The sequence below is a fragment of the Macrobrachium nipponense genome, chromosome 2, assembly GCF_015104395.2.
Source record: "Macrobrachium nipponense isolate FS-2020 chromosome 2, ASM1510439v2, whole genome shotgun sequence".
In the NCBI taxonomy this organism is placed as follows: domain Eukaryota; kingdom Metazoa; phylum Arthropoda; class Malacostraca; order Decapoda; family Palaemonidae; genus Macrobrachium; species Macrobrachium nipponense.
The window spans coordinates 160,722,671-160,740,067 of NC_087201.1; the positions used below are offsets into that span (position 1 = coordinate 160,722,671).

At 39.4% G+C, this 17,397-nt stretch overlaps 1 protein-coding gene across 1 annotated transcript in view; it reads right to left on the reverse strand.

The window, feature by feature from the left end:
• Window positions 1–17,397, reverse strand: part of LOC135221351 (uncharacterized) — a 219,911-nt gene that overhangs the window by 66,839 nt on the left and 135,675 nt on the right. Inside the window, 3 exon segments of the mRNA XM_064259153.1 lie at window positions 426–612; window positions 8,077–8,208; window positions 9,948–10,095. Coding sequence (XP_064115223.1) covers window positions 426–612; window positions 8,077–8,208; window positions 9,948–10,095 — 467 coding nt within the window.

Consider the following 17,397-nt stretch of genomic DNA (forward strand, 5'->3'; position numbering starts at 1 on the left):
TTTTCAATACTTTTATAACTAATTACAAATTCAATCACTTCATCAATTCAAAAATTCAAATGAGACCTGCAATGAAATCTTTGAACTGCCAGCGAGTTTTATAATCATGGGAATTTACAATAAATCATTTAACTGTAAACTTTATCATCATCTCTTAGTTAGTTTACTTTCTTGTGTCAATTTGCAAGAAGGTATTAAAACTTATCTATACTTAGTGTCTTGCATAATTTTCTATGCAATTACGCATCTTTCAATAACTGAAATTATTACTGTTCATGCAATTGTTTATCTTTCAATGACTGAAATTATTACTGTTCATAAGTCCTATTACAAGTAAATATTTCTAAGCAAAACTGTTTCTACGAGCTTCAAGAATACTCATAACACTGAAAAGTCAGTTTGTGAAAATGGTTAAATAAAATTACCTTGATGCCAGCTCTTGTAAGATCAGCAGCAGTTGTATCACATTCCTTGCGGGAAAGGCAGTATACGATTCCTGAGCAGTTTGCATATTTAGCTTTTACTAAGGCTGCAATTTCAGTAGTGATCTTTTTACCCTTTTTGGGTAGCACGTCATACCTGAGATTGCTTCGGTTAAAACTGTTCAAGAACCTGTGCACATAAAAAATACTGGATAGTAAAAGTAGTGAATAAAATGTTTATAGTAAAAGTATCCAAATATAACTGTTTAATGTTCTGCTTAATTTTCTATTCAAAATTACAGGCAGTCCCCAGCTATCGGTGGGGGTTCCGTTTTGACGGCTTGATGATAGGCAAAATTTCCTGATAACCAAAAATCAACAATTTTTTTAGCTTATCAGCACCGATACCCGGATTTTGACGCAGATAACCAGATTTTGCCACCGATAGCCAGTGAATGACACCTGTTAGGTATGTATTGGCACCAATACTGTATTCTTGGAGCTAATAAACGGAAATTGGCACCTGATTGCCAATAACCAAGGCCGCCAATAACTAAGGGACTGCCTGTAAGTACTAGCATAATTCAGGTGACCCCATATTAAAAAACTAATAAAATACCAAATTTGTAACTAATTTGTATTTTTCATAACTAACAAACCTGAGGGTTTAACATTAGGATTTACTAGCGCCAAGCTGGAAACCGGTAGAATTAAAATTACACTTGTGAGATCCAGGGACTAATGGCATCTATACCAGGTCACGGCATGTATACCCAGAATGCCCACGGCTCCTGTGACCCATCAGTTTTATATTTCTAACCCAGTTTAGACTGCTAGAGGGGTGGTTCGAGGTGGGCCTTTAAACTGTTAAGGACCTCAGGTTTGTTAGTTATGAAAAATACAAATGAGTTACCAAATTTGGTATTTGTTCATACACGAAACAAACCTTCGGTCTTAACATTAGGATAGACTTACTATTGGAGGGAGGTAAGTCTCTACAACTGACTGGGAGTTTGCCACCTTATCCATTTCCGAATATATAGGGAAATTCTAAGCAGAACAATGGACAATGAACCTAGGACCAAAGATATAAGCGGATCTATTGGTTTTTCTCCCACTGGGTGTAGATACCATTCTACTGTTTACTCTTGTCCCTTGCAACTGGATCCACTTCACCCCTCTTTCCCTATTATCCAGAGGGGTGTGTTGTGCAATGAAAAAGTATATCATCAGCTAAGATAGCTTCACAGTATGGCTGACCATCCTCACCTGCATCTAGTCCGTTCCAGCACATGACGGTACTCTTCCTTCATATTGCCCGTAGTTAAAGGAGTAGGAAGAAAGTAGTAAAGAAAAAAAAAAAAAAAAACAAAAAAAAAAAAAAAAGAACCAATCACCAATCATCCCATTCTACTTTCATACCTTCATCTTAGACTAGACGCAAACTTGGAACCCGCCAGGGGCACTGGATGAACTATATCACTTGTTGGGCCGCCACCACTGGACCCAAGGAAAAGGTGTCCAAGGATCTATGGGCAACATCTTTCAAATAAAATGAGGTGAAAGTTGTTTGGCGCTTCCACACACCAGCTTTCAGAATTTTATCCACAGACATGTTCTTCTTAAATGCCAGGGAAGCACTCACACCCCTGATGTCATGAGCTCTAGCTCCCACCTGGCTATCTGACCCTCTGTCTTCTGCCGTATAAGCATCTCTGATCGTCTCCCTTAGCCAAAATGATATTGTATTCTTGGACACTTCCTTCTTGTTCCGTCCTGTACTTACGAACAACCTCTGGCACCCCGGCCTGAGGTGCCTTGTTCTCTTTAAGTACTCCCTTAGTGCCCTGACGGGGCACAGGAGCATCTCAGCTTTGTCGTTGTCTACAAAGTCTGCCAAGGAAGGTATGGTAAAGAGTCGAATCTGCCGTCTACTATTGTTGGATTTTGGGTCTTGGCCACGAATTCTGGGACAAACTCACATACCATTGATCTCCAAACCTCTCGAGTGCTTTATGAGATATGAGAGGCCATGTAGCTCCCCCATCCCACCCTTTTGGTTGAAAGCCAGGTCCAATAAGAAGACTGTCTTCAGGGTCAGGCTCCTATCCGTGGACTGCCTTAGTGGTTCGTAGGGGGGTTTTGTCAGACTACTCAGTACCTTGGTCAGATCCCAATCTGGGGCTTTTAGCTCCTTTGGTGGGCATGACTGTTCAAAGCTCCTCATCAGCATGGCCACTCCCATGAAGACGATATGTCCACTCCTTTCATTCGTAAGACTGAGGCTAGAGCCGCCCTGTACCCCTTCACTGCAGATACAGACATATGTTTTTCTGTTCTGAGATATATCAGAAAGTCTGCTAACTGCTGAATAGTGGTACCGAGTGGAGACACGTTCCCTCTACGACACCAATCACAGTATGCTGACCACTTTCCTTGTATACTGTCGCAGATGATTTTCTTGATATTACCTGCCAATCTGAGTTGTGCTTTCTGCGAAAAACCCTCGCTCTCGGAGGAGATACTTGACAGTCTCCACCCGTGAAGCGATAGGGACTTCACCGACTGGTGGTACCTCTCCACGTGAGGCTGACACAGAAGGTTGCTCCATGGAGGTAACTCTCTTGGAACATCAATACTAGGAGTTCCAGTAGGTCTGGAAACCACTCTGCTTTTGGCCATAACGGGGCTACCAGGGTCATCTTGAGGTTCTGAGACCGCATTACCCTGTTCAGAACCTGACGGATTAGACAAAATGGAGGAAATGCGTACACGTCCAGATTGTCCCAGGGGTGTTGTAGCGCATCTTCTGCTACCGCCTCTGCGTCCGGGACTACTGAACAATACACTTCCAACTTTTGTTGTACCTGGTTGCGAATAGGTCTATGATCGGTCCTTCCCACAACATGAGCATCCTGTCCACTACCTGTTGGTGTAGGGACCACTCCGTTCCCAGAATCTGATCCCTGCGGCTCAATTTGTCGGCCACTATGTTTCTTTTTTTCCCGGAATATACCTGGCCTTGATGTCTACCAGGTTCTCTATAGCCCAACTGGTGAAGTTGAACTGTCATCACATGTAACTGCCGAGAAACTAGGCCTCCTTGCTTGTTTATATAAGCTACTACGTGGGGTGTTGTCTGGACATCAATACCACTGAGTGTCCCTTTACTCTCTCCCTGAATTCTTGTAGAGACCAGAAAAAGCTGCTTTTCTTTCAACTCCAGCACGTTTATATGGAGTTCTCTGTCCTTGCAACTCCATTTTGCTGACACCATCAACTCCTCCATATGGGCTCCCCAGCCTTCTACTGACGCATCCGAGAACAGCAAGAGGTCTGGGGAGGATCGTTGAAGGGGGACACCCACTGTCAGATTGTCGACGTTCACCCACCACAGCAAGTCTTTCCTCACTTCTGCCGACAAGGGAATTTGCTCGTACGGGTGATCTATCTGTTGGTGACCCAAAACTCCTTCATCCTCCATTGTAGGGACCGAAGGTGTAGCCTTCCTTTTGTACTAGCTTCTCCAGGGTGGAGGTTAGGATTCCCAGCATCACCTGCCACTGTCTTGCTGGCTGTGTCTGCTTTCCCAGAAAGGCATTCACCACCTTGTTTGCATTTCTCTACTCTTTGGTCTGTCGGGAATACTTTGGTGTGTGGTTGTGTCTATCACCATTCCCAGATATTCCAAACGTTGACTTGGATCCAACTGCGACTTCTGCTGATTCACCACAATACCTAGGCTGTGACAAAGCTGCGGAGGGCCGCCCTTTCCCGTCCCTGAGTAATTTCTCCCTGGACTTTGCTATCACCAGCCAATCGTCCAGATATCTTATTAGCCTGATCCCCTGAGCATGCGCCCACGCCGACACGAGGGTGAACACTCTTGTAAAAACTTGAGGAGATCTTGTCAATCCGAAGCACAGGACCTTGAATTCGAAAGCTTTCCCTGCAAGACTGAAGCGGAGAAAGTTTCCTTGAAGACTCATGGACTGGTATCTGAAAGTATGCGTCCTTTAGATCGACTGTCAGCATAAAGTCTCCGATTCTGACTGCTTGTAGAACCGTTTTCGGAGTTTCCATCTTGAAACTGGTTTTCCTTATAAACAGATTCAGCGTTGACAGGTCTATTACTGTCCTCCACTCCCCGTTGGCTTTGGGTACCAGGAAAATCCTGCTGTAGAAGCCTTTTGTCGACTGCATACTTGTTGCACAGCTCCTTTTTCCATCATCTTCTTCACTTCGTCCTGCAGAATAGTGGCCTTCTGAGATTTGTGGGCATAAGTGACGTGGGGTAATGGTTGATCTGTCAGGGGCGGGGTTACCTCGAACGGAATCAAATGCCCGATCCTGAGAACATCCACCACCCACTGCTCTGCCCCTAGTTCCTGCCACACCTTCCAGTGATTTGCCAGGCAACCCCCCACTGGTGTGGCCGAGTGATGGGAGGCGCCCATCCTATCTTCTTGAGCCTCTCCCTCTTCCCCTATTGCCCCTTCCTCTGTTGTTTCTATTGTGAAAGGGCCGATGAGTTATCCTCTTTGGGGAAGAGGGTCTTGTGACTCTATTAGGGATGCTATGTCTCACTGTCTTCTTCAGAGACATCTGCTGTTGTCTTCCCTCCAAAGGAGTAGTTTGACTGTTAGACGTTTTTCCTAACTGCCTGTTGCACCAACCTATCGTTAGTGTCCATCCTTCTTCTATCTATCGCCTCTTCCAGTATGACCTCTGGCAACAGCAGTTGCGATTCCAAGATATCCCCATTCCTCATTGCTAACAGGGAATCCAAATCCACATTGCGGCTTAGTCTAGCCAATGCTGCATCTCTCCTCATTAGCAGGATATTTGCCCAAACATTGGCACTTACGTTTGTCAGGTACGCAATCGCCTTGGAACCTGACTGCAGCAATCTAATGAACAATGGTTCATCCACTACTTTCCTTGTTGCTTCCAAGATGCAATTTTCGCCACTGCTGTTGACCAAAGGTCTAACCAGGAAGCAGCCTGAAAGACAGAAGAAGCTGTTGCTTCTAACGTAGCAGCCTCTTGGTACGTCATCGAAGGGCACTCCATTTTAACCTGATCCAAGGTTAATCCAGGCCTTAACCTTACAACATTAGGGTTCATTTGTCTAGACAGCAAAGGGACCTTCGGTGTCGTATAAATATTTCCTTTGCTTTATCATTGGAGGGGGAATAAATTTAAGTGATCTATTAGATCTTAAGGAATTATCCCTCCCTGCAATCTTTGCGTTTACGTGTTGCAAGACCGATTCCGCATGACTCGAACAGGCAATTCATACGACACCTTGGTATCCCTCTTTAGTCCCACCAAACGCCATGTCAATTCCAGGAGGAAGCATACTGGCCGGTGTTTCTGTCTTCTCCGAAAGGCTATTGAATTGACGAATCAAATCAATAACCTCTGCATACGAGGCCAGAAACTCTTGGTTTTCTCCTTCCTCCGGCTCTAGTGTACCACTCTCCGTCACAAGGGATGTTGTCTCGCCTCTATCTTCTGACAGACGGCCCGGAATTCCACGGCCGCCTGCCCCTACGGCCGCGTCTCTTTGATCTTTGCTGGCCGCTGTTGGCTCGATCCCGGATAGTCAGCAGGGGAACGAGAACGTCTCACTCTTTCTCTGCTCACGGATCTAGAAGCGAGAATCTCGTCTAGATCTCCAAGATGAGGCTCCCTTAAGACAGAGATAAGTTCGTCTCTATTAGCATTGGCATCATTTTCGAGCGTCGGCGAGCCCGGCCTCGACCTTCTATCCAGACGGACACTGCCTTCCACGAACGTATCCGCCGAGGTTGCCAACTCTATTTTCCGTACTTTTAATAGGAGCCTTATCGTCCTTCGTACGTATTTTGAACGGCCTTACGGGCGAAACTGGGACCTGCATTCCATCCTCTGCTGCACCTTTCGCCGCCAACGTCGATTTTACCAGAGGTATCGCAGTTTTTGCGATCCGAACTGGCAACTCCGCCTCGGCCGCTAGCTCGCCGGCCGTCACCTCTCTTGCTTGTTCGGATTCTTGCGAACGGCTTCGTCTGCCAACCTTGTGCTTAATAGCCACTGATTTTCCGACCTTCTTGCTGACTTGGAAATGACAGTCTTGGTCCGAAGAAGAGGAAGAATTGATTCTTCTCCTCTTAGCCCGAGGATCCGCCAGGAACTCCCGAATCCTCCTCCAACGCTTGACTGGCGCTCGCCGTGACGTTATCGGACTTAGCGATGACGCCGAACTAGAGGAAGAAGACGAAGAAGGCGAATCACACTTTTTCATTTTGTCTCTCTTATTCATTCTCTTCTCTATATCCTGTAATTTCTGCATTACAGTTTGCATTGACGGGTCAGAAGGCGTATTAGCGTCTGGTTGCAGCGAAAAAGGCTGAGAATCGGTCTGTGACGTCATCACGCCTGCCATATCAGAGTGTGACGTATGTTGTGACGTCATCCCTCTCGTAGGGAGAGACTGAGAGGTTTCTGCTGGCAACCGCACGTTTGCTGCCAAACTACCTCCCACGTTCTGCATCGCTGTAAATACTGAGTGGGATGGTGAAGCCGCGGCATTAATTCCCATAAATTGCAAGCCCGGGGGATGAGGAACATTCAGCGCTGCCGGACCCTGCTGGAACCGTGACGTCATATAATGCGCAAGCAGACCATCCAAGGTTGGTACGCCTGGTAGGCCTAGCGCTGACCACGTACCATCTAACCTATGCGCTTGAGTAGCAGGAGCCTGGAACAAAGATGGCAGATCTCCCCCTCTACTTGCTGGGAACAAAGGAGAGTGAAAATTATTCATAAAATTACCCAAGGCCCCCCCTGACGTTTCCGATACAGAACCGCTAGGAGAAACCGAAGGGGTATGAGACAATTCAAAAGCAGGTGGAGAAACATATGGAGCAGCCTGGTTTATTACCGATACAAAAGAAGCCGGTAAGGTTTGGTCATCCAAAGATGGCGTCGCCCCCTTCCTTTTGTATTGGCTTTTCCCATAGAACTTCTTCCACTGTTCCACCGACCAACCGCGACAAACAGAACACGGATTAGTAACCGTACATACGTTTTCCCTGCACCTACTACACGTTGGATGAGGATCCGTCGACACCGAAGTTAGGAAAATAGAACATGGAAAGCCACTGACTCCTGGGCATTTCCTTTGTCTCCTCTTCGAAACGGTAGACGATCCCGATGTTGAGGCAAAATTCTCCATCATACCACGTACACACTCTTACCACACACTGATCACACTTGGAGAAAGAAAAGGAATGAAAAATAAAAAATGAAATGGATAAAGAACGGGCAAACTGAAAAACCGGCTTTAAATGAGATAGACAGTAACACGTCTTATCTTAAAGGCGGTAGGAAAATAACTGATGGGTCACAGGTAGCCGTGGGCATTCTGGGTATACATGCCCCGTGACCTGGTATAGATGCCATTAGTCCCTGGATCTCACAAGTGTAATTTTAATTCTACCGGTTTCCAGCTTGGCGCTAGTAAATCCTAATGTTAAGACCGAAGGTTTGTTTCGTGTATGAACAATTCCAATTTGATCACTGAAGAATATAACATTCCACAAATTTCCCAAGATTTTGCATTAAAGGTATTACTATAATCACTGATTACACTGGAACAAATTTTTACCATTTTGGATCAGACATGCCCAGTTGATGAAGAATGTCTACTCTAACTCTTGGGGTTGCAGTAGCTGTTAGAGCAATAGTTGGAACACCAGGAAAACGTTGACGGAGAACATTTAATTTCTTGTAGTCTGGTCTGTTGAGGGAAGAAGTGAATATCAAATGAGTTTGAACCATATGTAAAATATTTAACAAATTATATATTTAACATAACCTATTTTGTATAAAAAAATTTCAGGGATAATAACAGTTCAAAATTTGACAGAAACAATCTGCCAAGCAATTACTCAGTAAAATCAGTTACAGATGTTGGGACAATGGATTCTTTTTATTCATATATTACAATAATAATAGATGAATATTATAGTTTATTCTGAAGGTGAAATAGTTTATTGAAATTTTGCTGTTACATTAAGATATGTACTATACTGAGAGAGAGAGAGAGAGAGAGAGAGAGAGAGAGAGAGAGAGAGAAGAGAGAGAGAGAGAGAGGAGGAGAGAATGGAGAGAGAAGAGAGAGAGACGAGAGAGAGAGAGAGAGAGGAGAGAAGAGAGAGATAGAGAGAGAGAGAGATAGAGAGGGAGAGGAGAGAGAGAGAAGAGATAGGAGAAATGTTTTTTTGTTTTAAAAAATGTATTTAGTCATGAAAATAAATTGAAATATACAATAAATAATGAATATTGCTTTATGAAAAACTTTGCAAATTAGTTAAATTTCTGCAATATATTTGGAGATAAGTTCCACAGAAAAACCAGCAATTAACTGAAGCAGAGATTGCTGATACACGATGTAGCGGGGATCCACTGTATACTGTATTGTACTTAATACAATACAGCAATGTATTATTATACATTTTCCAGTATGTATGCATCTGTTTAGGGTATATGCACATGTGCTGCATTTGGATAAACTACACTCTTGGTATGTTTGCTTACTTTCCATGATATCTCTCCTCTCTCTCTCTCTCTCTCTCTCTTCTCTCCTCTATCTCTCTCTCTCTCTCTCTCTAGCTCTCTCCTCTCTTGCTAAGAAATTTCAGATAGTCTTATGTAAAAAAATAAAAAAATATGAATGCTTTTTATATCATTTTGTATATGTATTCTATATATATGTATCTTGTGAGCATAAGTAGGTATAAGTGCATATTAGTTTTCTTTTAGAAGCAATTCATGTTACAGATATATCTCTAAATGCAAACAATAAGTAAATCAGTATTTTACACTGAATAACAAAATATTGTTTAGGATAAGCTATAAAGACTTTTATATGTAATTGCATAACACTATAAGCTATGTGAGTTGACTTTGGGTTACCATATTCCACAGGATATAAATGTGAATTTTTATTACCTGAAAGATTCTAATAAGATTATATGTTATAACCATCATACAGTTTCTCTAAAACAAAATTAAGCATAATTTTAATATCATTACATATCTATGTAAGTAATTTTCTGACAGCTATGTATCTAAGTTTAGCAAGACTAGTATGAAATTTTGGTATGGTACCAATGAAAGGTAAATTATATGAAGGTACCATTTTATAAGCCATAAGCATGTTTTTTATCAATGCTGCACACACACACACACACACACACACACACACACACACATATATATATATAATAGATATTATATATTATATATATATATATATATATAGATATATATATATAATATAATACGTATAAGATAAATAATATTATTATATCAAGCACCACATAATAACAAGTTACCCAGGTTCTTTGAGGAGGTGGTCATATTTGGTAGCTTTAGATCAGCTATTTGCAATCAGTGATCTTCATTTTATCTAAAAACGAAAAAAACTAGAGATTTGTATCAATAATTCTACATTTAAGACAATGAGTCACCAACCTGAAATCATGGCCCCACTGAGACACACAATGAGCTTCATCGATCACAAATCGACTGAGTTTTTTCCTCTGATATAGTGACTCAAGAATTGAAAAAAATTTCATGCTAAAACTTATTTTCTCTGGAGTAACATACAGAAGCTTGATTCCTGTAAAAGAAATAGAGAAAAAATTAAATTCACAGTAGATATCTGCTTGAAACCACCTATTAAATAACACATTGAAATACCAGAATGCTAAGGATGTGACTGGAAATATTAAATCACTACCAAATCATGTACAGTCACTGAAAACCAACATCTATCATCAAATCTTACTTCAGAATATCTTATTTTTTACTCTGTAATATCGTCCAGCTTCTGAAATTTGACTAATAAGTTGCTTCATTTATAAAAAAAATGATTAATATTAAGTAGGAAAACTACACTTCTAAATAATCAAATGACAATTAAATCATATCTATTATGTACTGGAGCAAACTAGGAAAAAGACTAGCTACCCTCCCACAATTTATAAATAATCTGTTTATAAAGCTGTCACTTTGACTTCATCTAATCAAACAAACAAGTAAACAATTCTTCATTAACTTACTGAATTACTTTCATTACAAATCAAATTCCAAAAAATATCATTAATGATGATCCACTTGTGACTGTAAAATTAACCTGTCTTTACGACAGGCATAAAAACAAGAGAAGCATGGCCCAGTAAAAGATGAGCATATCACTACATGCATGCAATATGTAAAGTAGGTGTCGAAAGGAGAGTAAAATATCTGTATATTTGTAGCAACAATTCACAACAATGCCATATGCTCATTTGATTTTTTTTATGAATCCATTTATCTGGTCTATACTGCCTGGTAAAATGTGGTGTTAAATGTGAATATGTAATCATCATCAGGTGAAACACCTTACTCTCGAGTGAGAATCTCACCTACGGGACCTTTTTACTTGCAGTGGTACTTCATTTATCGAACGTATCTTATGTCAAACTTTTCGTTTTTCGAACAAAATTTTCAAGAAAATTTTGTCGTTTGTCGAACAAATGCTCATACTTCGAACTGACTCATTATCTAGTTTGACTTGTATTCGATGGCCTACTAGGTCTTATAAGTTGAACTGTATTAAAATTTTTTTCATTTACAACATACCGTATACAGGCAGTCCCCGGGTTACGGGTTACGACGGGGGTTCCGTTCTTGAGATGCGTCGTAAGCCGGAACATCATCAAAAATACTAAGAAAGCCTTACTTTTAATGCATTGGGTGCATTGAAAACTATGTAAACTGCTTTCTTATTGCATTTTTCATCAAAAAAACCTTCAAATATTGATTATTTTGCATTTTTGGTGTCATTTCATCTGCCATATCAAGTGTTGTAGGCGTCGTAACCCTGGAACATGCGTCGTAACCCTGGAAATAATTTCTGATGAATATAATTGAAAAGCGCCTTAACCTCGGAACGTCGTAAGCCGAACCCGTCGTAACCCGGGGACTGCCTGTATACTCGTGTAATACGCGATCTCTTATATCATGTGACCCCCAAATTTTCACCCTAAAACAATGATTTGGTCATGTATCTCATGTAACATGCGAGTTCAGTTTTTTAAACCAAATTACAATAGGCTACCCTCTTTTCCTCCTGTTTATCTATCCCATTTTCTAGTTAGGCTAACCCCTTTTCCTCTACAACTACTATCCGACTTACAACCTGCTCGACATACGACCACTCGTACTTACAACCTTACTTCAGACAGTTGACCATTGAGTTACTTGGCACTGCGCCATCTCATGAGAACTCTCATCACTCAGGCATGAGAACTCTCATCACTCAGGCAGCATCAATTTGAGTTACCCTGCCCTATCTGCAGCATCATTTGGTATTAACTGTACTGTAGACTGAATTGCAAACCAATTTACGTAAGAATCGACTTCTGACATGCATGCAAGAACCTAACCCCATTGTAACTCAATGCCTGATTGTACGTAATATATACTATTACATAAATGATTAAAATGTATTAGTAGAAGTACATTATGGTAAAAAGATTGAAATAATGATTGTACATTACATTACAGTACTAAGTAGGCACTTATATAGCAAAGGTTTGATAGTATACCCTACCCAGTATGTTGGCCACTTTCTAAGGTTCGACTTACATCCATTCTGACTTACAACCAGTGGGTCGGAACTAAACTTGGTTGTAAGTATTTTCTTATCTATATCATCTAGTTAAGTTAAAAAGAGTAAAAGAGAAAGCTAAAAGTATCGTCAGTAATGTTACACTTGTTGTGTAAACACATACAGCCAAAAACAACTGATTTGCTATGAACAACCAAATTCGATACTATAGCGGTCTGCTTGCTTTTCAACCATCGTACGATAGTAAAAAATTGTCGTAGTTATGTTGCAAATGACGCTAAATAGAATAGGACTGATATATTCTTACATTACTACATCCTCATTCGCTATGGAGAAAAGATCGGCAAGGGCATGTACTGCTAAATTTAAGCTGCTAGTTGTAGCTGAAGCTGAGGAAAGAATGTTCATCTGCTAACGACTATTATCGTGCATCGGCAACATGGAAACTTCGGTATAGCACGATCAAACTCGACCATAAACAAAATATGAGAGAAATGTTTTAATCAAAACTATTTGGCATGACAGAACACATTTTACTGTGTTCACTCTGATAGAAAATAAATATGTAAAGCTCTTAGTATTCTGATGAAATTAAGTGAAAATATCAAACACAATCTGTTGATCTTTTTTATGCAATAAACATGCCCTCAGCGCCATCTACTAACGAATAAAATAACTTAATTTTGTTCACAACGATACAAATTCAAGTGATAGTTTGACTTTAAAACACTTCGTATAACGTAAAATAACCTTGTTCCATATCAATAAATTATCTTGAGATTCATTTAAGCTAACTAGAAGCAAGAAAATCACACTGATTTGTCTTCAATACAGCAAAATAAACTTACCTCGAAATCGTCCTCAGATGATTTCCAAACCAAAACATTGATTGCTATTTTTGTATTTTATATAATACAACAATAGTAATATGAAAATAAATTCAATATTATTGGAGGCAGTGAAGTAAAGCATAACTTTTTAAAAGATCCATGGAAAAGATGCATATTCATTATGTTTGTATTTTATCAAAGATACTTGTATGTGGATATTACATACACTAATTTTATATCTCATATGATGCACCCCCTTAAAATTAGCTCCCAAAATTAGGTGTTCAAAAGTCGCATGATATGCGGGTATATACAGTAGTTTAATGATAATCATATTCAACATAATAAATAAAAGTATAAAGCATTTAATATAGCTTAGCTTTCAATTTAAAATTTAGCATAAAAAATATATAAAAATCGTACGTAACCACGGTGACGTCACACCCAGCTGAATTGAGACTGAATGAGGGAGCGTGTTGATAAGTTGAAGAGAAAAGAAGAGAGAGTTCAAACATTACTGTATGTATGTAAAAGCAATAACAATTCACATAAAAAAGGGAATTTCCCAATAAATTTAAAGTAATGATAAAATATGAAAACAATCAAATGTAATAAAGAAAAAAAAATCTTAATTGAGCCAGTGTTCGATGCGCCGAATGAGACAGTCTAGCTGAACAATATTAACAAAATAGTAAATGAAAGAACAAAGTTTCTCACAATAAAATTTAGCATAAACAATCAACAAAATCATTTGATTTTAAGTTATCGTGCATCGTGGTATTGTTGAGGAGAGAAGAGACAGTGAAATCTTTACTATAATATATATACTTAAAAAGCAGTACCAATTCACATACAAAATAGAATGTTATTTAAAATAAATTTAACAATGATAAAATGTGAAAACAATCCAATGCAATACAGTAAAATGGTAACAAAGTTTACTCGAGTCAGTGTTCAGTGCGCTGAGAGAGAGAGAGAGAGAGAGAGAGAGAGAGAGAGAGAGAGAGAGAGAGAGAGAGAGAGAGAGAGAGAGAGAGAGAGAGAGGAGAAGGAGAGAGAGAGAAGAGAGAGAGAGAGAGAGAAAGGGTTCTGCTTCCTATTGACTTATCAGCTGGGTTGGGATGATTATTTGTCCATTTCTTTCACTTACTACCTATCTAGTGGCAATTGTTTTCAAGATTTTTTACTACTGTAAAAGTAACTCAGTTTTGTAATAAATAAACTAGCGCTGCTTTCAGCTTCTGCATGGCTTCGATTGTTTGTTTAAATGGCTTCCTTGTGAAAAGTTATTTTATCTCTTTCTTTTTCTTGCATTCTTGACTTATTACTTTTTTGTTTGCAAAATCTTCTTGTTCGTTTTAAAAGTCTGCCATTTGCCAACTGTAAATTGATGTGTTGTGGCATGATTAATCTCTTTCATGCACTTAAGATCCAAGTGTAAACACACTTATTACTCTCTCTCTTTCTCTCAGACACACAATCGGACACACACACTATCAATTCCTTTGATTATCCTTGTAACTAATATGTGAATAAAATTGATTTTGTTATCAACCTTTCCATACTGTAACCAATTTGGTTTCCCCAAAGGGTTCCTGTCTCTCCTCCCTCCATCCCCCAGCCGGCCGGGAGCCATTTTCACCAAACAGTTTGTAAATCCAGCACAGAAAAAATAAAATAATAGAAAATTTTATTTCATATAACGTACTGTTTCATTACTTTACACTCTTAATTTAACTTTTGAATGCATTAAGAGAAAAAATGTGAAAAGGGGGACTATTTGGGTTGGCTGGAACGAATTATCCTGATTCCCTTTGTTTCTTAAGGGGATATTTGTTTCATATTTTGAACAAATCACACTTTGAACAGCCTTCTGGAATGGATTAAGGTCAAAGTCTGAGGTCCTACTGTATTTCTGAGAAAAGTACACAACTCTTAATTTACTTATACTGAAGGAGTGTTAAGATTTATAAGCATATACATTCAAATGAAAACCAATAAAATTCCTATGATGTGCCAGTACACTTTAAAGCTTCGAAAGTATTGATGGCTTCCTTGGTGATAGTAAGCTATAAAGCAATTAAGCAATCAATGCTGAAGATCTGATTGCATTCCACACCAGAGTAAACTGCCTTGGGTTGGATAGCATATAAGTGATTGAGAAGCAATGAAAGGGAAAGCTGTGGGGGGAGGGGAGGAGTGACATATGACCTACAAGTGAGTTTTTGTCCTGCACATTCATTAATATCATAGGCTGTCTTTTACAAATATGGCAAACTCAAACTGTCCATGATTCAATCATCCAAAATGCCATATCATTTTAATATAGTACAAATGTGAAAGATAAGAACTGAACAATAATTGCAAGTGCTAAAAGGGTTTCCAAACCAGGGTAGCAAACATCATCTCTAACACTGTGATGATATTCTCAGTGGATGTGCTATATTTTTCCAAACATAAACAGACGCTCCTCTACTTACTGTGGTCATAAATTGAAATTCAGAGCACTCTAGCTGCGATCCTTAAGTTCAAATTTTGCACTGTGCATCTCAGCTTAGTTACAGTTTCTGCTGCTACCCACGCTGAACAGCACAGTAGCTGACACAAATACGCCAGTACGCTGTCCCACACTCCCAAGCCTACACAAGTGGTTAAGACGTCACCTCTTGTGCTCCGATTTATTTGCTTGATTTTATTGTTAAATATTTATCGCATCCATTATATATCATGGCTAATGGCAAGTACAAAGCAAGTAATGATTGTGGCAGTGGTAAAAAGCAGCAAGCTATCACAATGGAAACAAAAGTGACGATTATATAAAAAAATTAGAAAGTGGTAGTATGCCATTATATGAATCTCTCAACTATCAGAACAATCTTTAAGAACAAAGACCAAATAATGGATAATGTGAAAAGTGCTGTGCCAATGTAGTCAACAATTATAAGTATGGTAGAAGAAATGGAAAGACTTTTAAAACTTTTGGGTGTGTGGATGGAATATCAGAGAGAGAGATGTGTACTGCTTGGCCTCATGTTCATTCAAAAAAGGACTAAAAGCCTTTTCGGGCTTAGGCTGCCGAAAGCGCTTTAGATGAAACATTTGCTGCAAGTCATGGATGGTGTCGAGTTGAACAGTACAGAATTTAGGCCAAAGGCCAAGCACTGGGACCTATGAGGTCATTCAGCACTGAAATGGAAATTGACAGTTAAAGGTTTGAAAGGTGTAACAGGGGGAAAACCTTAAAGCTATTGTACTATGAATCAAGTGTTAGGAGAGGGTGGAAAGTAAGATGAAGAAAGAGAATATGAAAGGAAGTACAGTAAAAAGAACCTTAGTAATGCCTACAGTGCACTGCATGAGGTCCACTGATGGCACTAACCCCTTACGGACATGGATGGTGTCATCGTTTAAAAAAACGAGCTAATTTGCGTCACGTGTCTGTTAGCAGTGAGTCAGCCCATGCCAACAGAGCAGCCGCTGAAAAATTTTCCGAGATTCTCAAGGAAATTATTGATAAGGAAAGTTATACCCCTCAGCAAATTTTTAATACTGATGAAGACGACATCAACAACCCGCCACCCCTGTAATTCCACACCACTTCTCCCCGTTTCATCGTCTATCATGTCAAGCCTACGAGACCAGTTTCAAAGGTAAGAAAAACTGTACTTTACTATATTATTATAATTCATTTAATGTAATGTTTTATATATAGTAATTTGTGTTAATAAAATACTCAATAAAATACAGTACAGTACTAGTATTGTGTTTTAGTATGAAATAACATAAAACCTATCTATTTATGTTATTTCATACTAAAACACAATGCTAGTACTGTACTGTACTGTAAGAACTGACTCTGCATATACCAAGTTGAACTTAAGAACAAACTGAATATAAGAACAGCCATTCGGAATATAACTTTTTCGTAAATAGAGATAACTCTTTTGTAAATAAAGGAGTGTCTGTACTGGAAACAATAACACAGTAATAGAAAAGTGTTTCTCCAACCACCATGAGAGATCCCCCAGACTCTACCTTACATCCAGTAACTTCTCTCTCTTTCTCTCTCTCTCCCATACACACATTTCACATATTTTAACTTGAAATCTTTCATTCACTATTTTAACAAAGAATTCTAGGACTGAACTGAAGTGAAATATTGTTATTAACTTTCTACACTATGATGAATAATTTCCACAAGTACATCTCTGATGTTGTTAACCTAGTTAAAATGACAAATTTGTATTTTTCATAGCAAACAAACCTGAGGTCTTAACAATAGGATAATATTCTGACACCAGCTGGAAACCGGTTAAAAACAAAAAGATTGTAAAGCACAGAAACTGCAGCATCTGGCAACTCATACGTATACGAGGTGGAAGCTGGTCACCGACCAGGTATAGAAACTCGTGATGCATGTCTTTCTTGATGAAGCTAAAAATTATTTTTCTCTCTTGACTGAAAATAAACACAGCAC